Genomic DNA, 23,516 nt, shown 5'->3' with positions numbered 1-23,516 from the left:
TTGAGGCATTTATCAGATTTTGTGTTATCAAAAATATGAGAGGCTTTTAAGTCATATGAATTATGGTTGGTTGGAAGGTTTTCATATATTGTCAATTATTTTAAAAATTGACCAAAAGGAATATACACTTTTGAATAGCAAAAAACGCTTACTGCTTTGTCTAACACTATGGTATATTTAGTACTTGAATGTAGTATATCAATATAGTAAATATAGCAGTATATTTATAGTATTTGAAATACATTGTCATTATTTTAATAATTGACCAGAAGGAATAATGTATTTCTTTCAGTATACTGAAGTTATTTAAGAAATACTTTTGTATAGCAAAAAACGCCCTCTGCTTTGTCTGACAATCTGGTATATTTAGTACTTGAATGTAGTATATCTATATATTAAATACAGCGGTATATTTTCCGTATATTTGTAGAATAAATACATTTATATTTATTTTAATAATTGACCAGCAGGAATAACGAATATATGTATTTCAATCTACTTGAGCAGCATGAATAATTTATATATTCACAATACAGGATATCTTTTAGTCAACTTCAAAGTGAAGCACTTTTTGTTGTGAGTGCGCTTGATACGCTTTAATTGACGGCTCATTTCGCCTTATGTCATTCACACGCACAGACACACGTTGGGACACACTCACACACATATACACACACACACATACGTACAGTAGTCACACGTTGGCACAACAATGGTGCAAATGTATTGCTTAAAGCATCGAAGCGTCGAGAGGCAGTAAGCAAAAGTGAGTTCACTTTAAGTTTTCAGAGAACTAGTTAAAAACTGATCTGTTTCCGTTATTGTGCAACTTTGACTATAAATGGAGAATAGCCCCGAAAAGCCAGGCAAACACACACACACACACACACCGCACACACACACACACTCAGGCAGGCAGCATAAACAACAACAAAGTCGAACAGTTGATAGGTTTTTGTGCCGCCGCCGCTTGGGGACTTCCATCGGACTCACTCCTGAGCCCCCTCTCCTCCCCCCTCTCCGCTGCTGGACAAAGCAAACGCCCCCGCGCTCTGTTCGCACTATTGGCCATAAATCAATTTTTCAAAAATGACACTGGGAAATGGAAAAAGTAAGCTCAAAGCTGTGCGAATATTGAAAGCTGCCGAAGCACCGCACTCTCTCATCATCGCAGCTACAATAATAGCAACAATAACAACAAGTAAGAAAGCAACAATAGAGTATGCTCGACTCTGATATACTTGATACCTATTGTCCATTATAGCTAAATAGTGTGGTATTATTTTTGATATATACCTAATCAGTGTACCCAAAAAATTTTAAAATATATATAATAAATATACAACAAAAGTATTAAAAATATACCAACATATTTGCTTGGTATATCGGTATAGCATTACGTTGAAAATATACAGTAGAATACAAAAAATACCAAAATGTCAATATACCAAAAAATACTCAATACAAAGTTGAAATTATACCGTATAATACAAAAAATACCATATTGTCAATATACCAAAAATACAAAAATATACTGTATTGTTTCTTTGGTATATTCATATACTATTAAGTTTAAGAACTACCGCATGGTTCAAATGATACCAGATTGGCAATATACCAAAAAATACAAAAATATACTGAAATGTTTGTATGGTATATTCATATACTATTAAGTTAAAAAACTTTCGCATGATACAAAGGTCACCAGATTGTCAATACATCAGTAGATACTAAAAATACCAAAGTCTTTGTTGGTATATCGGTATTCTATTATGTTCAAAATATACCGGAAATTACATAAAAACCAGATTACAAATTTATAAAAAAAAAGTAATAAAATATACCGAAGATACCAGATTATCAATTTAATTTTTTTTAGATATACCGGAGATACCAGATTATCAATATACCAAAACAATAAAATATTAAAGTTTTTTTTACGTTTTTACGTTCAAAATATACCGTAGAATTCAAAAGATAGCAGATTTTCAATATACCATAAAATACTGAAAACTAAGTGTTTGCTTTTATATAGTGATTATTATTACGCCCAAAATATGCCATAGAATACAAAAGATACCAGATTGTGAATAACCGAAAATACTGAAATACCAAAATCTTTGTTGGGTATATGTTAAAAATATACTGAAGAATACAAAATATACCAGATTGTCAACTGACCGACTAAGACCCGATTGAATAACTTTTAAAATTAGTATCTGATCGCAAGCAAATTTCCTGTGGTCACAAAGTTATAATACTCTTCTGTCCTATTTATAGCGGGTATAACAACAACAACACTAACGACATGAACTAGAGCTGTATCTACTCCTGCAATGCTATCCATATGTGCAACTATGTGTGTGCGTGAGTGTGTGTGTGTGAAGAGAACCCGGCGACAAACTCATCGCATAAAAAATGTATATTTTTACTTGAATTTTGTATTTCTTTTTAGTATTTTTATTTCACTTTTTTGCTTTTTTTTTGGTTGTTTGCTGCTTTTGCTGTTGCTCTGCAAAGATTTGCAGCTGGCGTTGAAAGTTTTGTCGACGGGTTTTGTCATCATAAATTTTAATATTTTTTTCATTCCTTTGCTTGTCTGTTTTTTTTTTTCGTTTGTTTGTACGTTTTTTCGTTGTCTTTTCGGACGCTTGCAGTACAATGAAAGCCTTTTTCCTTTTTGCAACCCAGAAATGTGAAAATGAGCACGTTAATAGTGGAAAATGCAGTTGAGACCGCAGCCAAAGCCACAGCCAAAGAAGTCGGCTGAAGGCGCAAGGCTTGCGGCACCAAAGTGGCAAAATGTGCGTCACACGCGGCGTATGCGCAATGCAACAGTACGAGCAAAGAAACTGTTCAGGGAAAAGAGAGAGAAGAGGAAGAGGAAGAGGAGAAGAGATGAATCCAGACGAGACGAGTGCTGAATGCATGCTGATGAGCGAGCATTCGAATGGAATATGAATGAGTATATCCAAGCGCATTGAATGCTATTGATAGACGCAATGAATCATCTTAATGTGTTCTTCTCTCTCTCGCTCTCGAGCAGCACAAATTCAAATGCAAATGCAAATGCAAAATCCGAAGTGCAACAGCAACAAGAATAACAACCACAATAAGGAAAAAATTCACTTGAAAATTGCCAAAAATTTGCTGTCAAGCGATTAAGTTTGAAACTGGGATTTATTTCTTCAAAACGAATATTTTATTTTGCGTGCAAGATTGATACAAATACAAACACAAAAATGTATGTGTGTGTGAGTGTGATGAATGTTTATTGATTCGTATATTAAAATCTAGTATCAATAGCTTTCACTTCTGTGTGCATATGTTTCATGCTCGAAGTTCACAAAGCAAGTGAAATGCTCTAGACTTTAGTTAACATCTAAAATGTATTTTTATGGGATGAAGACAGAAAAACACTTAAATTGTACTTTTCAATTAATGGAAAGCAAAAGAAATTCGAGTCCGAATTATTTGTTGATGTGATTAAGTAAAGGATTAGAAATATTGCATTTAACTTTAAATGTCGATTGCTTAAAAATGTGCGCGATTTAACTTTTGAAATTAATATGTAGTTCATTACTTTGATATTATTGATGATGAAAATAACTCAATTATACGGAACAGATAAAATTGAAGAAGTTATTTTAGAAATAATTTAGCTGCATTGTCCGACTGATATATTGATATATTTAGTACTCTGTGGTATATTTAATTTGGAGTACCATATCAATAAAGCCTACGGTAACAATGTGATATATTTAGTACTCCTTGAAATATTTTAAATGTAGAACTAAATCAATATACCCAATAATCGCCCCTTTTTATATTTTTAGTATTTTTGTACTATAATGATTTGGTATATTTTAAGAATATTGTCGCAGTATTTTCCTTTTATTCACAGCGATTATCTTCTTAATTATCTTAAATTCAAGCACACTCGACAGTAGCTTTCTTACTTCTTCTAATTTGCTTCCAATTTGTTCTAAAAATTAAAAAAAGTGAAATAAAAATAGCTTTCTGAATTTCTTCTAATCTGGAACAAATTGGTTTATCTTTCAATAGACAGAGCTATTGAAATATGTAAATTTAATAATATATACATATTTCATTTTGAAAAAATTCTCTAAAATCAGCTGAGATAATTGTTAAAGGTATTTATATACGTTTTTGTGGCTGATAAAAAACTTTTTAATATACTTTTCAAAGTAACACGTTAAAGTTGTGAAACTATTTGTTAAATATAAACAATATCTAACAATCTATGCTGCTTTTCTACATTCAGCACTTTTTTAGCTTTCGGTAATATAGTTTCATGCTGATGGCTTAAAATTATACATTAAATACAAACTATATTATTTTAATTCCAAGTAAAGTTAGCACAACTTTCATTTACTTGTTTTCAGCTTTGGCTTTATTCGTTTATCTGTTTTCTCCCATTTTGATGTTCATAAATTTTGCATAAAATCCAAACAATATTTTACAATCTCACTTGCTCTTTTAACTCTACAATTTCATCTTCTATTTCATTCGGTTGTAGCTTTATTATGTATCTCTTTTACTTCCATGTTGAGGTTGTAACAAAATGCATTAAATCTAAAACAATACTTAATAATTTCAAAAGTTCTTCTACCTCAACTACTTCATCATTTATTTCATTCAGTTCTAGTTGCTTTACTTCGATATTGAAGTTATAAAATAATGCATTAGGTACAAACAATATTTAACAATCCACTGCTATTATTTTTTACAGTTTTATCCCTTGCAAAAGTTATAAAACTCTAAACAATATTCTGCAGCTTTTACCTCCACAACGTAACAACAAACTAACTCATTTTTATTTCCTTCAGTTCTAACTTTATTATGTATCTGTTTTAATGAACCACTTGCCAGTTAATCTGCTTGAACAGAAATGTTTGAAACTGAAGTCTGTCCACTAATAGTTCGGCATTAAGACAAAGCTTCTCTGCTCATGCTTATTTAAGCTCGAATTTTCAACAAATTTGCGCCTCAGCTACAAAATTGGCATAATTATGATTGTGGCTTTTGGCTAGAATAATAATAAATACATCTGTTGATGATGAACTCACTGGCAATTACTCTAAGAGCAACTCTTAATAATCGGTTGGCAATTTTATTTTACTTCAGAGTGCAGCAGATGTTTTGGTTGGATTTATGCGGCCGAATGAACCTAATAACAATATTTACGTATTCGGGTGTCGAGTGAACTTCCTAGAGCTCAAAATTAATGGCAACTCAGATTGCATTTGCATGCTGTGAATAACTGATTTCGTATTTCGTATATTCATATTTCGAATATGCTGTAAAACTGATGTAAAGCAAAAGCACTCAAGGCAAAGACGAGACCTTTTTGGTATTACAATTACGTATACTTAATTATTACCTGCACTTTATTGTTGTTGCTTGGACTTATGCTAAAGGCTGTGCTAGTGTGTGTGTGTGTGTGTGTGTTTGTTTGTGTGTGTGTTTACGACTCGCCAACGGAGCGTGCAAACTACACGCAATTGACAGACTCGTAATCAAGCCGCATAATTGCAAATTGTTGCTGTTGTCGACTCGAGTCGACTCGAGTGGAATCGAGTCTTTTGAAGCCCACGAACTGGAGACGCTTTACTCTGTACGCTCTACGCTGAACGCTGGCTTGTTTGCCAATTTGCGTACTTTGAAAATTCTTTGTATACACAACAGTCAGCCATATAAGTATATGTCTGTATACACAATAATTACGCAATTGCCACTGTCAATGCTTCCCCCACACTTTCCCTTTTTTCATACCCGCTCCCCATAGCAATCTGGTATACTTTGGTACTCTGTGGTATATGTTGAATGTAGAACTCTAATAATATATCAAATATAGCATACGGTATAATTCAGTAGTTGCTGCAGGAAAAAATCTGGTATATTTTATGGTATATTTTGTATAAAGTAGTATATAAACATACCAAATTTAGCCTTTGGTATATTTGAACTCTAATAATATATCAAATATAGCATACGATATATTTCACTATTTTACGATATAGTAATTTTAGTTGCTGCAGGCAGCTATCTGGTATATTTTTGTACTTTATGGTATATTTTGTATGTGGTAGTATATCAACATACCAAATATAGCCTTCGGTATATTTCAGTATTTTTTCTGATATACTAATCTTAGGTGATTTGTCTATTTCAGTAGTATACGGTATAATTGAATGTAATACCATATCAATATACCAAATTAAACTTTTGGTATATTTTTGTATTTTTGCGGTATAATAATCTCAATTGCGTTGGCTAACAATCTGCTATATTTAAATACTTTAATGTATATTTTAAATGTAGATCTCCAATAATATACCAAATATAACATTCGGTATATTTTAGTATTTTTGCGGTATGTTAATAATAGTTGCATTGGCTAAAAATCTTGAATATTTTAGTACTCTATGTTACATTATGAATGTAATACAACATAAATATACCAAATATAGCATTCGGTATATTTTAATACTTTTGCGGTATATTAATCTTAGTTTCGTTGGCTAACAATATGGTATATTTTAGTACTCTATGGTATATTTCAAATGTAGCTCTAAATCAATATACCAAATAAAGCCTTCAGTATATTTTAGTATATTTTAATTTGGTATACTTTAAGAATAATACCGCATTGCGAGTATCTCACAGTCGAATACATTCGACAGCAGGTTTCTTGTTTTCACTAGAGTTTAAAGTTGTAAATATTTGTTGAATTTCATTTAAAATAAAACAGAGAGTAAAGCCCAAAGTTCCTAATGCGCTCAACAAAAGCCTTTAACGCCATGGCAACAGTGGGTGTCGTCAGTACGGCTGCGGCTAAAAGCGGAAACCAATCCGGCAATATACTCGTATACTAACAATTTCATGATTTATCAGACAGTCGAAATCATAATTAACCGAGAGGCCAAAATGCTTGATTGATTGCATAACTTCATGCTATCTAAATTTGCATATGCGAGTGTGTGTGTGTGCATACTTATGCCAACAACTGTACTCGTATTGTGTGCTGCACATGCTGCGTATGCTTAATATTAAATGCCGGCTTCGCATTCTTATTTGAAACAATTGGACTAATGTTGCTCCAACTTCAGCTTCAGGTAAGCGGCTTAAGCATTTTGCCAGCGCCTTTTCCAAATGCAAATTCCGCCGCTCAACTGTAATTGTAGTTGTGTGTTCGGTGTTCAGTGTTCGGTGAGCGGCTGTCAGATATTTAATATGCATAACTGTGTCTGCTGCCGTGTTGCCAACTCTCAACTGTATGTTGCATGCGTCAACTGAAGCGAAAAACTCGAACCCAGCGCCGCAAAGAAATCGACACTAACAACTAGCTAGACTTTGATATATATAATATATATGTATCTGAATCGTACGTGTGATCTAGTTCTCTTATTTTATTTTTTTGTTTTTTGTTTTTTGGTGGCACATGCAAATCACTGGCAAAGCCAAAACTCACCTTTGGCAGCGTTTCGCTTATCTTATCGCGAATTCTTGTTTTATTTGTCTAGTTGTTTATGGCTGCTGTTGTTGTTGTTGTTGTTGTTGTTATTTTTGTTGTTGGTGTTGGTGTTTTATTACTTTGCAGTTGTTTTTGTTGCTGTTGCTCTGGCGTAATTATTTATTAATTTCTTGCTTGCTTTGTCACTTCACTTGCAACTGGTAACTTTGAATTTTTCATTCACTCGTGACCTTGCCTTACAGTCAGTCGACAGTTTGATCATTTTTTTTCAACTGCGTCGCGTCATATTTGTTATTATTATTAGCCAAAAGCGTCAACGGCAACTGACTGTGGGCTACGCACAAAGCGAGCACCTTAGAATCGCCAACGACAACGCCAACGATCGAAGCGATCGCAGCGAGCGAGCTTTTGAGCAGGTGATTGAAGCTTTCTCTCTCTCACTCTCTTTCTCTCTTTGACTCTCCCGCTGAGCTTTTCTTTAACTAAAGCTAATGCTACTGTTTATGACAGTGTGTGAGAAAAGTGTGCACACACATTTGCATAGATCAAAGACAAAAGCCAAAGCCAAAGCTAAAGCTTTTCATTAAGCAAAACTGATAATGCTACTGTTTATGACAGTGTGTGAGAAAACTGTGCACACTAGAGGTGGAGAACTATGGATAGTCCGCGCCATCGATAGTGCTTGATAGTTTCCATAAACTATCGTCGATAGTTGTCGATAGTGCAGTAAAAGAAAATAATTTAATTAGTTGTTTGAAGTAACCCATATTTATTTCAAATATGAGAGTATGAAATTTGGTTTTCAATCTTTATCTGAAAATAATAAATAATGATTATTTGAATAATATGATTTTTTATTTTTTAGGTTTACCTTAACTGCTATTTATATATTTATTTCAACCAATAATTTTGAACGCCTATTTGAAATGATTTGTCCCCCTTTGCTGAAGACCCTCTTCGACCTACGGAGGTTGCGGGTATACAAAGATATATGAATAAATATCGACCACTATCGACGATAGCGATTGACCACTATCGAGAGTGCGCGCCACTATCGAGATGTCCCGATAGTGCCATCGATAGTTCTCCACCTCTAGTGCACACACATTTGCATAGATCAAAGACAAAAGCCAAAGCTAAAGCTTTTCATTAAGCAAAGCTGATAATGCTGCTGTTTATGACAGTCGCTATGAAAAGTTAACACCCCACACACACATTCATCAATATGCATAACTGTTGCCAGCTATTAAAAAGCACTTGCTTATCGCAGCGATGGCAAACCGAAATGAAATTCAACACGATGAACTCCGATGGCAGATGGAAGATGGAGAGAAGAAGAAGGTGCTAAAAACCAAACCCAACTCAAAAGAACTGTAAAATGATGGCAGCTAGGTGAGAGAGTAAGGGAAGGGGAGGGGGGAGGTAGAGTTACCCTTGGCAGAGCGTCAAGTGCCATAAAAAGCAACACTTGCAACCCAAAAACTAAAGTGCAGAGTCCTTGCCATGTGGGGCCATCTCGTTGTTGCCATGTTGTTGCCACCCATTTGGCCATGCGCTCATCTTTCAAAGGCGTCGTGTTGCGTAAGTGTTAGTGTTTGCTGTTATTGCTCTAGACACACACACACACGCACACATGCATAGAGACACACGTAGAACTAGAAAGAAACACAAAAGAAAACATTTACAAAACTTCCATTTCCGTTTTATATGGGCTCGCTGGGGTAGTCCCTGCACCCCTCTAACCCCCCTCTCTACCACCAACAGACACTACCTATAAATGACAGTGCCAGGGTTGCCATCAAACCTCCTTCATCTCCTTCTTCTTCTTTTGCCAGCGCAGCATCAGCCATGCGGGGAAATTGAAAAAAGATAGTTGCACATAGTTAGATGAACCAAATGGCGATCCCTTTACCCCAACCCCCCCTCCTTTAGTAGACTGGCTGCCAAGTTGGCGGAAAAAAAAGGGCAACAAAAGGCAAACGGTTGGGAAAAGAAAAATTCTGTTTAGGCGACGGAAGTGCGCATTGTACAAGTTTTGCAGGTAAATCAAATGATAAAATGAAGTTGTAGTCCTTTAGTGTTCTCCTAACAACAACAGCAGCGCACACAAATGGCCAACACAACAGCCAACAGCCAAGAGCCAAACAGCAGCCGAGGCAGCAGTCGCGACATCGGCAGCAACAGCAACAGGAGCTAAAGAGCCTTGGGACAAAAGTGCGTGGAAAGCTTTTCACCACACGCCCAAAGCTTTCACTCAAAAAGCTGCATTTCGTGTGGCTTTTTGTTATCAGCATTGCATGTGTTTGTGTATTGACGACACCCACAATATTTTTGCTCACATACTTTTAGGCGGCTGCAGTTATTAAAAAATCGTTGCATACTTTCAGGCGGGCAGCTAATTAACCTTTATGCCGGCCCCCGCTAAGCAACCAGCCTAATTAGCCCTTGGGCGTTGCGTTCGTTTGCTTCGTCTTTTGCCGTGACTAATTGACTTTTTTTTCGCTTATCAATTAATAGAATTTTAATTGGTTGAATAAGTGTGTTTAGCGCGTAAATACCCAAATCTTATGTACTTACTTATTGTGTACAAAAAGTTAACTAAATTTTTTTGCGACGTCGTCTCAAATTTTTCCTTCTATCACACACAAATTAACGTTCGATCAAAATAGTTGTCATATTCAATCAATGAAAATATTTTGCTAGCTTTTCAATTTCGTATGGAGATTTAGCGGCAATTATCGGCCAGTTACAAATTGTTATCGCCAACAGGGCGGCACAAAGGAATTTGACCTGATATCATAATGAATGGCTTTGACGTCATCAAATCAAATTCAGATAATCGGAAAATGTATACTTGGGTTAAGTTTTCGACAGATTTCTGGAAATTTTTACTACGGTTTCTTTTTTTTCTGACACTTTTTTTTATCAGCAATTCACAATCTTCCCCTTTCCTTCCCTCAGACGTGGGAATACACCAGCAAGTTGTTGTATTATTATGTTATAAGCAATTAATTGTTGACATATTTGTTTGGAAATAAAATGGCACTCGAAATAACAGCACATTTATACGGCGGCAAAATGTTGTGCCGGTCTGGCACACAACTTCACACCTTTTTCAATCGCGAGCAGCGCCACAGCAAGCAAATCAATCAATTTGAGCTTCCAAATCAGCCAATTCACATGTCAATTGATTCACAAACATATCTTGGGATCTTCATTCTGTTTTATGATTAAACGTGATTTTCGTTGCTATTAATAGATCAGCGAATTTTCGGGGCAGTTTTTGTTTAGCACGTCTTGCACCTGCTATTGTTGTTGTTGTAACATGCAACATATCCTCGCTATGAGGAGTAAGCAGCAATCACAGCTACATTAATGCGTAATGCCTTTTGCAAGAGAGCGAACAGAAAGAATGAGCGAGAGACGGAGAGAGAGGCAGATAAGACGAGAGCGCAAGAGCCGATCACTAAACGAGGGTGGCTCTTGCCCAGTAACGAGCGCTCATCCATGCTCACGTGCTCTCCGTAATAGTGGCTGCTTATTTTGCATACCCTGTATTTACAAAACTCAACGGGGGTTAGCTATGCTGGCAGTCCTTATCAGCTGTCGCTGTAGGTGCTTGTGAATTCATTTATAAATACAATTTATTTAATATTTAAAATATAAAACTATATTCCTTAGATTAAATATTTATCAACAAATTCATATTTATATCAAGTAAGTAGTTAGCCAACACATTACAGGGTAGTTTTGTAGCAGCGCCTGCCTGGCTGGACAAACATATTTTTATGTTTTGCTCTCTCTCGCTGCCTTCCAAAACGCGTTGTTGTTGTTGTTGCTCTTGCTGCTGTCTGGCCATTTGCTGCTGCTGCTGTTGTTGTTGTTGCGCTTGTTGTTGCTGTTTGCTGCCGCTCTCTGTGCTTAAAAACGTGCTGCCCCAGGAACAGTAAATCATTACGCTGAGAAACGTGCAGCCGCAAACACAATCGACGCGATCGCCTGAAAGTAGCCAAAACGTCAAGTTCAAGTTTGTTTAACGACGCGCGCGCGCGTCTCTCTTATTGCTATCGAAAGTCCTAAAAAAGAATACGAAAGAAATCATTAAAAGAATAAAAACAATTCATATTTCTAATAAAAACGTAACAGTTTTGTACACGGTTTTATCTTTGTCAGTGTTGTGTTCAACTTCTGCCATTTTGTGTGGTGTTCGAGTATTTCGCCATTCCCGGTGCCGCGACATCTCCGATCTCCGATCGCCGTTGTATTTCATTATATTATTTTGTTGTTGGTTTGTCGTCTGCCAGTTTTGTTTTTATCGACGCGTTTCTTTTTTGTACTCTCCGTGTGTGTGTGCTTGTGTGTGACGTCTATCGCCTTGAAGAACCGCCTCCATCAAAACTATCAAACGTCGCGATTTTTAGTTATTAAAAAACCGATTTGTTTATTGTCATTCACCGCGCCGCATCCCCTGTGATCTGTTGCACGCTAATCAATGAAGTTGTGCCACACACACGCACAAACAGTGGAAAATTTTCAGCTCTGAAGGAGAGAGAAACTGTAAAATTGGCAAAACCGACGACGCAACGCTGCGACGTAGGTAAAAGAGATCTTTAAAGTACGTGTCAATTATTATTATATTCATTTACGATTCCGTCCGTCTGTTCATCTCTTCTTTGGTCTGGGCAAATGTATTTTTTATTATTGTTGTGTCTGCTATTTTTGTGCCATTTTTAAAATCTGAATATTTTCTCAACTTATCGCTGACTTTTCTGGCTCGGTCCCGGGCCCCCGATATTGCGCCAGTGACGACGCTGATCTTTTACTTTTGCCTGCCCCTTTTTCTTTCCCACAACACCTGCGTCTGTCGTTAACTGTGAAATTCGGAAACTCGTGCAGTGATCCAACGAAAAAGCAAAAAGTGTCAAATAGTAGACAAGCAATTTCGGGTACTTGAATGAGTGAAAAGTGGCGCAACAAATTGTGAATGATCGACGGCAGATACGCTATAAAGCACTCGACTGCGCGAAGGCAAAAACATGTGTCACCCCGAAATAAAAATGCTGATAGATTGGCTGCTCACTGTCTGAACTGAATTATTGGGTCGAACAAAACAAAAACAACAAAATAGGAATAAATACAAAAAAATCAAATCAATCTCCCTGCCAAACAGAACTTGAAATTAACCAAAAACAAAAACGAAATGAGAAAAAAGAAAAAAGAGCACAAGTACGAAACAAAAACAAGAACTAATCAAGATCACAAATGCAGCATGTGACTGACTCAGTGACTCTTCAGCTCCCGCTGACTTTAAACATCTCTCTATATCCCTCTCTCGCTCACACGCCCAGAGCTCGAGTTCTGACTCCAGACATTTGGCACTTTGCTTTTGAAACTGGTTCCGCATAGTTTTTGGGGCCCGGCTTCGGCTGTGGCTTCGTTCATTCACCATTCATTTTCCTTTACTTCTGTTTTGTGTGCTCTTTGCATTTTCATTACATTCTTTTTGTTTCAAAGTAAACATAGTTTATGTTGGCTACTCGTTCTCGCTCTCTCTTCGTTTCCCAATCGTTCGCACTGTCTCGTTCTCAGTTGGCCTGGCGCTATGTTAAGCTCGTCTGCTTTTATGCAAACTACTGTTACTCGTACAATAACAATAACAAGCACAAGCACAACAAGAACAACAACAACTCTTTTGTGCCGCACGCGCGCCGGCAGCGCAGTCAATGTCTGCGGGGCTTTGTTATCAGAAGCGCCGTCAAGTTTTGTAGCGCTTTAAGCTTTCGTTCGCTACACGTGAAATTCGCGGCTTGCACTTTTTCTGTTATTGTTGTTCTTCTCTCGCTCACACTTCAGTGGCGGTTACACAGCTGTGTGAGTAATGGCTCAATAATTTGGCTGCCTCTCTCTTTGCTCCTCTTCCTCCTCTGCTTCAACCCTTTGGTAACTATCAACTCTGTCTCGCTCGCACTTGCACTTGCTAGCGACCCTTCTCTGACGATAAACGGTACACAACACAACAATGGTAACTAGAATTTGTTTATCTTGACTTGTGTGTAGTTTTATTTTTTGTTCTTTTCTGATATTTAACCAAAATGTATCATGACGCTTAAAGTTGATTGTTGCCATTGTTGTTGTTATTGTTATTGTTGTTTTTGCAGTTTTGTTTACACAAGTTGCGGCGAACTCATGTTTTGTTTTTCAGACTAGTATTTATTGTTCCTGTGCACGGTTCACGGAATTTGCAGTGCCTGCAATTTAAAGTATGTGAGAGTATGTAATAACAAATGATAGAAGAAGGTGAGGAAAGGGAGCGGAAGGGTGTGCTGACTATAGAAAATACAATAAGTAGATGTGATTACAAAAAAAAAAAAAAAAACCAAAACTCTCAAACACAATTGTTTACGTGTCTGAGGCCCCTGACCTATCTTTCTAAAAATTGTAGAACCATTTGCATTTCAACAATGTGATATGCCTCCCTTTTTTTTTGCTTTTTTTCGGACTTGTCACTTTCGTATAATTTTATGACGCTTTCCTCGAATTACTTGATATGATATATCACTTGGCCAGCTACTTGTAGTATATACTGTCATATCATAATTGTGTTATTTATACTATTATATCGTCTCGAGCAATCATTTCGAAAATGGTCGAATAAGTCTGACATATTGAGTTTCTTTTTAATTGGCTGATAAGATATATGACTTGCTTATAAATAGATAGCCTTGCGTCGTCTAAACTTTCCAGTTAACCATAATAAAATATTGCTGGAAACACATAAAAAATGTCTCCTATATCGGACATTTTCTGGTAAAAAGTTAATTTCTACAATCTTTTAATAGTCATTGGTTCATTGTACTTTCTTTTTCTGATTAACCCTTTGCTTAAAATCCCCTTTTAGAAGTGATTTTCCAGACATTCCTATTTATACAATAGGGAGTAGTTTCATCATGTATTGTATAATAAAAATCACGATCACGAAAAGCGAAATTTGCTTATCTTAACGGAAGAAGAAGAGGAAGACTCAGACAGAAAATGAGCGACAGAGAGAGAGAGAGAGAGAGAGAGAGAGAGAGAGAGAGAGAGAGACCTCGTCTCGGGGGTTTCGAAAAGTACTTCGAATGTCGACGCATTGATCGTTGAGTCATTTGGTTATTAGTTGGTTCGGTTGGTTCCGACGATAGTCCAATTAGAGCTATATGTTTCAGCTCTTCTTCTTCTACTCCGACTCGTTCTCTTGTTGTTGTTGTAAGTTGTATTGTTTACAGTTGGGCTGTTTGTTCTATTGCAATTGGTTTTCCATTTCATGTGCTGTGTGTGGAAAATCATTGAAGCATTGAAGCGTTTCTAAATATTTTATGTTTGTTTTCCGTTGTTGTTTTATATTTTGTTTATTGTATTGAATTGTTGTTATTTGATCAGTGTGATTGTATGAGTGTGCATATATGTATGTGTTCTGCTTGCAATAGGTTTTGAAGTGCTGTGAACCTTTACCCACATTCGCCTAACTGACCATAAATCCACTGAAGAGTGGGCGACACTCGAAGTGGATGTGGATGTGGGAAACTTCTACTTTCGATGGCAAACAGTAAACGGGCTAGGTCAACAACAACAAATAAATTCAATTCTATTGCATAATTTATGGAACTAGTCTCGGGGAAGTGCGAGGGTTGATTCAACTGATATGAATAGTTCAATAGCTGAATACTAGAATGTAATAATAATTAAAAATAAATAAACTACGAAGGTTCCAGATAGTAAACTATGATAAAATGCTATTATAATTCTATTTAATCATTTTCTACAAATTAAAATTGCTTATGAAAATAACTAAACAAAAATCTCATATATTAAACTATGCTAACATGTTATTAAAATTCTTTATTATCTTTTTTTAAATTAAACAGTTAAATATGAGATTGTAATTAAAAAGAAATAAACTAGGAAAGTCACAGATATAAAACTATGATATATTATTATAGTTCCTTTTAATAATTTTGTAAAAATAAAACATTTTTATATTAGATTGTAATTCAAAAGAACTAAATTAGGAAAATTCCAAAATTTAAACTATTATAATATTTTATTATTATTAATTTTTTGATCATTTTTTATTTATCTTTATAAATATGACAAATTTAACATATTAATTATTAGATTACAATTTAAAAGAACTCAACTAGGAAACTAGGAACTAAACTACAATAAAATGTCATTCTTATTTTATTAGCCTCTGTTTAAACTTTGAACAATTTAATATTAGATTGTAATTATAAAGAACTAAAATAGGAAGATCCTAAATATTCAACTCTTTAGTGCTGACGAAAATGTAATTATTACTTTAATAAACGTTTTGCTAAAAGTATTTTTTCATATATCACATTTTTTAATGAATAAATTAGATTGTAATTCAAAAGAAACTAAACAATGAAAATGTGAACATTAAATATCATATTGTTAAAATTACTTGTACATTTCTATTGCACTATAGAATTTTCTCGATAAAAGACGAGAAGTTATTGCCGTATGTTCAAATATTATACATAATAATAAATTAGAGTTAAAAAGAATCTAAACTAGGAAGATCCTAAATAGTCAAGTTTCTTATTAATACTTTTTAATTATTTTCTTTAAATTAATATACCATTTTGCAAATATTTTCTATAGAAAAAGTAGACAATTAAGTTTTATATTTCAGTAACTTTCATGTATTGAACTTTTTATCATTATGTTTGGCACCATTAAGTTGAGATGTTCATTAAATTTGCTCTCAGAAAGTTTATAAATACATGCTACAATTCATTAAAATACTTTCAAAACCTGTTAAACAACCCTCGCATCGCGTCGACCTTATTCTCGCAAGTTCTGTTGATATGACGAGCTGTCTGACGGGCCGCAGCAGCGAAAATGAAATTTCTTCTAATCTCGTTTTATGGGCAAGTGACAGATTTAGGGCCCCACTAAACCAATAACTCTCAAATTATTGAATATTATAATGCAGCACCGTCGTATATAATCGTACCACTCATAAATATATGGTCACACTTGAGTCTCCACTTTGAACGGCGCCCCTGGCTAAAGAGGTGGAAAGTTGAGCTATGTTTGGTATGACGAGTGTGCACTGTATATTTTAATAGTCAAGTGGGTTGAGGCCTTTGCGTTTTATGGTTTTTTATTGTTGCGTACAGGAAATACGCCTCGATTGCAGTGCACAACCCTCTCTATAAAGAAGAAAGAGAAAGAGAGCGAAAGAGAGAGAGAGGGAGAGTTGTTTCAAGTTCAATGTCAGTTGTTGCAGTTGCAGCTGCCTCAGCTAAAACTGTTGCAATTTGTAAACCGGTTTCTTTGGGCTGCAGCTGGAGTTGGGTCATGATCAGTTGCAAATGCAACTGCAACTGCCACTGCAACTAGCAATGTGGCAATGTGGAGTGGCAGCTGTTTAGAGTTATGAAATGTTTTACTTAGACGAGAACCGGCTTTTTTTCTTTCGTTTTTTATCGATCGATAAAGCAGAGCACGTGATTTGATTCAAGATTTTGCGCTTTGATAAACTCGATTATTAACAACCATAACCATTTATGATATTTATACAATGAGATGTGAATGGGTGTGTGTGTTTGCTATACTAGAAAATATGTTTGATAATTTACGATCGCAGCCCATACATTACTGTCAATAATTGTTTAAATAAATTGTAAGCGCACGATAAGCGATCTCAATGGATGTGTCTTTTTTGTGTTTTATGGCACCCTTGTGATAAGAAGGCGCACAGACAGAAGACAGTTTGCCAAATTCGTATACAAACAATAATTTAAATCACAACTAAGTCAGGCACTCGAAACAAACGATCGATCGATCGCTTTGCCTCGCGCTCTTCCGTCTGCTAATGAACCCATAAAATTGATCACCACGTTAATTTCCTTGCCTTTTCTTTGCTTTTACAGATCTGTTTTTGTTTTTCTTTGGTTTGCGAATTTATTTGCTTTTGCTTTAAGATATAACACCTTTACTTTATGAGGCCTCCTTCCCCGTATACTTCCCACTTTATTATACCCTATCCATAGGGCAAAAAAGTCTATTGTATTCGAGGCTTAGTTGCTTTGGCTAACAATCAACTTTTCTTACTCTGTGGAATATTTTGAATGTATGTAGTACCATATCTATATATCATTTACTGCATTATCTATTTTTTTTTAGTATTTTTGCGGTATATTAATTTGGTATATTTGAAGAATGTGGTTTTAAAAAAAGTAGCACTTTATTAATATACCATATAAAGAATTCGGTATATTTTAATATTTTTGGTACCTATTAATTTGGTATATTTTTAGGATATCGTTTTATTGAATGTAGTACTATATCGATATATCATAAATATCACTCTATATACTTAGTATTTTGTGGTATATTAATTTGGTATATGTTTAGGATATGGTTATGTAAAATGTAATACATTATCAATATACCATATAATATATTGTATTTTTAGTATTTTTGCGATATATTAATTTGGTATATTTGTAGAATATAATTTTATAGAATGTAGTACTATATATGTATATACATATAGACTTCGGTACTTTTTAGTATTTTTGTGGTATATTTATTTGGTATATTCCTAGGATACAGTTTTATTCTGGTATATTGTGCACTCAATGGTAAATTTTAAATATAGTCTTATGCATGTCGTGATACCATGAAAAGCCATTGGTATAATTTAGTATTTTTACGGTATATTATTTGTATGATATGAGTTTATTGAATGTAGTACTATATCGATAATATCGATTCGATATACCATATACACTATTCGGTATATTTTAGTATTTTTATGGTATATTAATTTGGTTTGTTATTAGAATGTAGTATATTGATATGAATGTAGTACTATATCGATATATAGCATTTAGTATAATTTAGTATTTTTGTGGTATATTAATTTGGTATATTTGTATGATATGATTAAATTGAATGTAGTGTAGTATACCATATACAGCATTCGGTATATTTGATCATTTTTTAGGTATATAATTTCGGTATATTTTTAGAATACGGTTTTATTGAAAATGGGTAGCAGGTATATCATAGTCAAGCACACTCGATTCTTGCTTTCTTACTTGTTCTTCTGATAACACCATAAAAACGTGTAAATTTATTTCGTTCCACTTGCTGCGCTGCTAGGAGTACGTGCCACAAGTCGAAGAGTCACGCGATTGCGCCTCGATCGCCTTGCGATTGTGTGAATTTATAAATAAACCAATTGAAAGTGTCGGCTGAGATTGATCGCGATTGAAAATGTGCGTATTCTTAGACTCATAAGTGGCCAATGATTGATTGACTTTAACTTAAAATATTTTAGATCGCCTTTCGCTTGACGAACTGACTTCATCACCATTATTATTGATAGGTTGACGCACGCCATGCCAATTCTAATCTGCAATACTCGTACAATACGATGACAAGTATTGTTTTTCCCTCTTCTGTTTGACTCTTTTACAATTGGGGTTCCCATTGACGCTCCCAATTGATGCGCCATGGAGAGCACAAATAACTGTAGATAACACATATATTTTAATAAACAGATAAAATATTTGCCCAATGATTCAGCTAAACGTTCAACTAAATATAGGCGTCATGATTTATATAAAAATATTTACAATTGCGAGTGCTTTGAAGTGCCCATTTATAGCATTAAAGAAAATTGATTACGTATTTGAATAAGTAAATTAATTATGAAATATTATTCACCTCCAATGGTTTATGTTTTTGTAAACAAACTTTTAGTTAGTTCTAGTTAAAGCTCGAATTGCGGTTGTTATTATTAAATTTATGAATTCTACCGCAGTTTATTATAAGACTAAGCTCTAAGAACTGAAAAGCTATAGTGAAGCGATCCCGAGAAATTAACATATTAAAGTAAGCGACGGTTGTGTGCAGACGAAAAGTGAACTTAATAAAAAAAATGTGAAGTGAATAAATTATTTAAAGGAAAAAACTGAAATCGATTGGTAAATTCATTTGATATATATGTTCAATGAGTGCAAAGTTCAACGATTGAAACTCAAAATCGAAAGCCAGATTCTTATCTTAAATTTATAAGTGCACTTTGTCAAGGAAGAAAGTGAAAACCCAAGAATAAACTTATCTTATATATGTATGTGTTCCCAAAAACAAACTGTTAAAATTTCCCTGGAGTTTAGAGTATTAATAATTTGGGTTGTTATTAATCGCGAAAATAAAAGAATTTGATTTCTAATAAAGTTGAAATTTATGTGCTTTCATTATATAAAGTTCTACTTATCTAAATTCTTTATAACTTCTTATATAAGTCAAATTGTATAATCAACAAAAAAATTGTGAAATTGATGTGTAATTTTCCATAATAAATCTTAGTCAAAAGTAAGTGATTAAAAAAAGGTTTGATAAAAAAATTTGAAAGACAATAAAATGTGCTTTGATTTATCTATTTGTAATGCTTAAAAGCTTATATTGTTAAAACCGATAAATTATAAGATATCCAAAATTTGTTCTTAAACAAAAATAGATTGATAATGATTAATTAAAAAAATGTGAGCAAAGTAAACTGATTAAGTGATTCAACGAGCTTTAAAGCTCTCTTAATTCAACTCGCTTTTAAGCTTTATTTATATCGTAAACTAATTTTAACTTATTCTTAAACATATCGAAAGCTTTTATGAAGATTGAGTGAAATCGTGACAATATACATTAATTTCTTGATATATTGACATTCATTTCAGCTTAAGAGATCAGAAATATATATTTTACCTCATGAAATACTATAAAAATCGTATAAATAGTAAAATATACATATATGATAAAATACATGTATGTATATAGTCTTTCTTCTAAGATTACATTATGTGGATTACATTATATATTTATATATTTGTGTAAACCTAGAAAAAAATACTGATAGAAAAAGTGTGATAAAGATTGATTGCAAAAGTGTGATTGAAAATAAAAACAATTAAAAGAAATGTTAAAGAATTTGTACAATTTGCATTGACATAACATTCTGTATTATAGAGCTCAAGAGCCTAAAAGCGGTATAACTAACATACATATAGTATCAGACAACCTAAGTCCGGAAATTTCTATATTTGCGCAATCTATCACGTTAGTTTATTAGTTAATAACTTGCTGCCAAATAATGGCACAGAGCTCGTAAGTAATGCAGTTCGAGGTGTGTGTGTGTGTGTGTGTGTATCGAGTATGTGTGTCAGCTCAAGTTTAATCCAGGGCCAAACTAAAGACAAACACACGTCGAAATAGAGTCATCAATTTTATCGCAGTGCGAATCGAAGTGAATCGAATGGAGGTTGGAAGAAGAAGAAGTTTCATTTTGTTTATAACTAAGTCGCTGGCTGGTCTGGTCTGGTCACATTGTGCTTACATAATCGAAAGAAGAAGAAATAAATGCGACGAACCTGAAAATAAATACGTATACGTAGGCTATAGAAATAGGCCGTATCTAAGCACGAGACTCATGTCGGATTGTCTGCAACAACAACGACGACACTCGATACACTCGCGACTCATCCATTAACACCACACACCACACACTACGAATACTACGAAACTCAACGAATCGGGTGGGGAAAATGTTCTGGGTAGCAGACATAAATCAGAGCTAACGCAGCGGCAACAGGTTCACATGGCTTTCGTTTGTCATTGAGCGTGCCTCGCGCTTTAAGTTTGTGTTTTATTCGCTTGTGTATCCTATAGATACTTCAACCTGTATCCTATAGATACTTCGTGTTGATAATTCAATTTGTGGAAAGCACAAAACAAAACAAAACAAAACAAAGAACGCAAAAGGTGCCCATTAAATAATTTAGATGCCAGCCAACACGCAAAAAGTCCTTTGACTTGTGACACTCGAAATTCGAATTCGATACTCTCAAGACAGTCTGAATTGCAATTCCGAGTGTCGCGAGTCGCAAATTGTTAAAAAAGAAAAGAAATATTAATAGAAATAGAAATGAGAAAATGGAATTGAAAATGAAAATGACTCCCAAAATGGCAAGTCAAATGCCAGTCATTAAGTGACGATCAGTGCTGTCTGGCATCATCATCATCATCATCATCATCATTCAGCGTTCAGTAGTGTCTTCAATATGTATTCAGAATTGAACAAGTGATATATAAAAGTCGCGTGCTTTTGACAATTCCCAGTTCTCAGCATTCAATTCCCCAAGTTGTGCGTGCGACAAACATTAAACATTTGACTTTAATTGAGTCGCATCGCACAATTTTATTGCTCAGTCTGCTTATTAATGAAATTGCCTTCTGAAGTATAACCTCATCTCTATATCTTTCTCTCTTTCAGTTGAATCTTGTTTGATCGCATCGAATGCCGAGATTCTTGAAGCTCTCGCAGTGGCCACCGCGATTCAACTATAGTTCAATGCAAGTTCGCAGGTTTTGCCGCCTTCAGATCATCAAATAGACAGTTCGCCCCCCATTAAAACGATCCTCTCAAGGATCGCTCGTGATCAATTTATACAGTTTTTTTAAGGAGACGCCGACAAGATGAGTTTCAGTTCGGCAAGTGGAAGAGAGAACAATGTTCGCAAATTGTCCTTCCTCGGCTTCAATACAAAGAAAAAGGTGAGTGAAAACCACATGAAAAGCGAGTTCTTAATTTAATTATAAATTCAATTTACGTCAATGCACAGAAATTGGAGTAGCTTCAATTTTTCAATTTTAGAACTTAATTTATACAGTAGAAAACAATTTTGTTGTGCTGTTGCAATGCAATGTTTGTTTACGAAACTTAATCCATCAATTAATAACAATGAAGAACTTAAGGAATTACAAAATAATATGTATACAATGAATTTAAGTAAGAAAAATTAGAATTAGCTTTCTATATTTGAGAATTATATTTTGTTAAGTATTTAAGACGAACGTAGATAAATGACAAGAGGGAAACTCAGTGTTCGAGATGTTTAATCCTTCAATTAATAACAATGAAAAACTTAAGGGTTTAAAAAGAAGACTTTAAAATTGAACATACATTGAATGGTTTTAAATAAATTAGCTTTTTATATTTGTGAATTATATTTTAGTGAGCAATTTATGTAAACGCAGAGAGGGGACAAGACAGAACCTTAATGATCTAGATGTTCAGTTAATTGATTGTGGAATTGAAATGCTTTATTTCTTCATGAAATTACCTGAGGAAAATGTTTTTTACATATAATTAAGACAAAGTTGTTGTAATTATTGCTTAGCATGAGAAAAAACAATTAATTTCATATAAGAGAATATTTTATGTGATATTAGAGACAAGTCAAGAAATAAATTTTGTGTTTATGTTCTTGTGATTGAATAATTAATACTGTCATGGTGAAATTTAAAGAATATGATTTTAGTAAACATTTTAAAAGAGTAAATTTCTTAACTACAATATTTATTTTAAAAAAATGTAGAAGTTACTGATGAAAATGCTTTTATATAGTAAAAAACGTCTATAGCAATAGGATCTTAGCTAGTTTATTTCACCATCTGGTATGTTTAATACTCTGTGGTATATTTTAAAAGTATATTGTATATACATTTAATATTTTTATATAAGTAATTTTGCGATATATTAATTTGGCATATTTTAAGAACTGTTTTGCTTTTGTAAAAAATGGGTATTTTGTTAATTTTAATGAATTTTATTTTATTAAACATTTCAAGGGGCTAAATTTCTTATTGGGGAAATTTAATTTAAAAATAGTTGTTTTAAATGTAGTTGCAATAGTTTTTGCTTGCCAAATGAATTGTTATGTTCTTCTCAATGATATTGTTTAAAAAGCTATTCTATTACTTACAAATATAAAACTTCAAAAGGTACTTTCTTCAAAAACTTCTTTGGTTTTTACATTGTCAAATTTATTACTTAAAAAAGTTGAACCTTTAAAGTGAAATAGTTTAAACTTGAAACTCAGAATGAAACTTTTATTTTAGCAATTAAATAAAGGAACTTCGAATGCAACTACCCGTTCCTTAA

General features: G+C 34.1%; 2 protein-coding genes and 1 long non-coding RNA gene across 8 annotated transcripts in view; 2 read left to right on the top strand and 1 right to left on the bottom strand.

The window, feature by feature from the left end:
• The window catches only part of LOC117571873 (serine-rich adhesin for platelets), a 41,989-nt gene extending 34,170 nt beyond the window's left edge, over nucleotides 1-7,819 (bottom strand). For 2 of the 3 annotated variants that reach the window (XM_052005257.1, XM_052005256.1), the window contains exon 1: nucleotides 7,496-7,818. The gene's annotated coding sequence lies outside the window, so the exon portion shown is untranslated. Of the gene's footprint in view, nucleotides 1-7,495 lie in introns of all 3 variants that reach the window. The other variant, XM_052005255.1, reaches the window with a different exon arrangement.
• Nucleotides 2,499-3,261, top strand: LOC127565657 (uncharacterized). The gene is made up of 2 exons (XR_007954990.1): nucleotides 2,499-2,965; nucleotides 3,047-3,261. It is a non-coding gene; the product is annotated as an uncharacterized LOC127565657 (long non-coding RNA).
• A 3,636-nt stretch (nucleotides 7,820-11,455) lies between the features above and the next one.
• Nucleotides 11,456-23,516, top strand: part of LOC117567405 (anion exchange protein 3) — a 37,951-nt gene continuing 25,890 nt past the window's right edge. For 2 of the 4 annotated variants that reach the window (XM_052005261.1, XM_034247366.2), the window contains exons 1-2: nucleotides 11,456-12,113; nucleotides 21,846-22,126. In XM_052005261.1, coding sequence (XP_051861221.1) covers nucleotides 22,049-22,126 — 78 coding nt within the window. In that variant the 5' untranslated portion in view covers nucleotides 11,456-12,113; nucleotides 21,846-22,048. The remainder of the gene's footprint in view (nucleotides 12,114-21,845; nucleotides 22,127-23,516) is intronic. The other 2 variants (XM_052005263.1, XM_034247371.2) reach the window with 1 other exon arrangement.

Source organism: Drosophila albomicans, chromosome 3, assembly GCF_009650485.2.
Source record: "Drosophila albomicans strain 15112-1751.03 chromosome 3, ASM965048v2, whole genome shotgun sequence".
Taxonomy (NCBI): domain Eukaryota; kingdom Metazoa; phylum Arthropoda; class Insecta; order Diptera; family Drosophilidae; genus Drosophila; species Drosophila albomicans.
The sequence above is the reverse complement of the archived record's forward strand: the minus strand, read 5'-3'. Positions and strand labels throughout refer to the sequence as shown.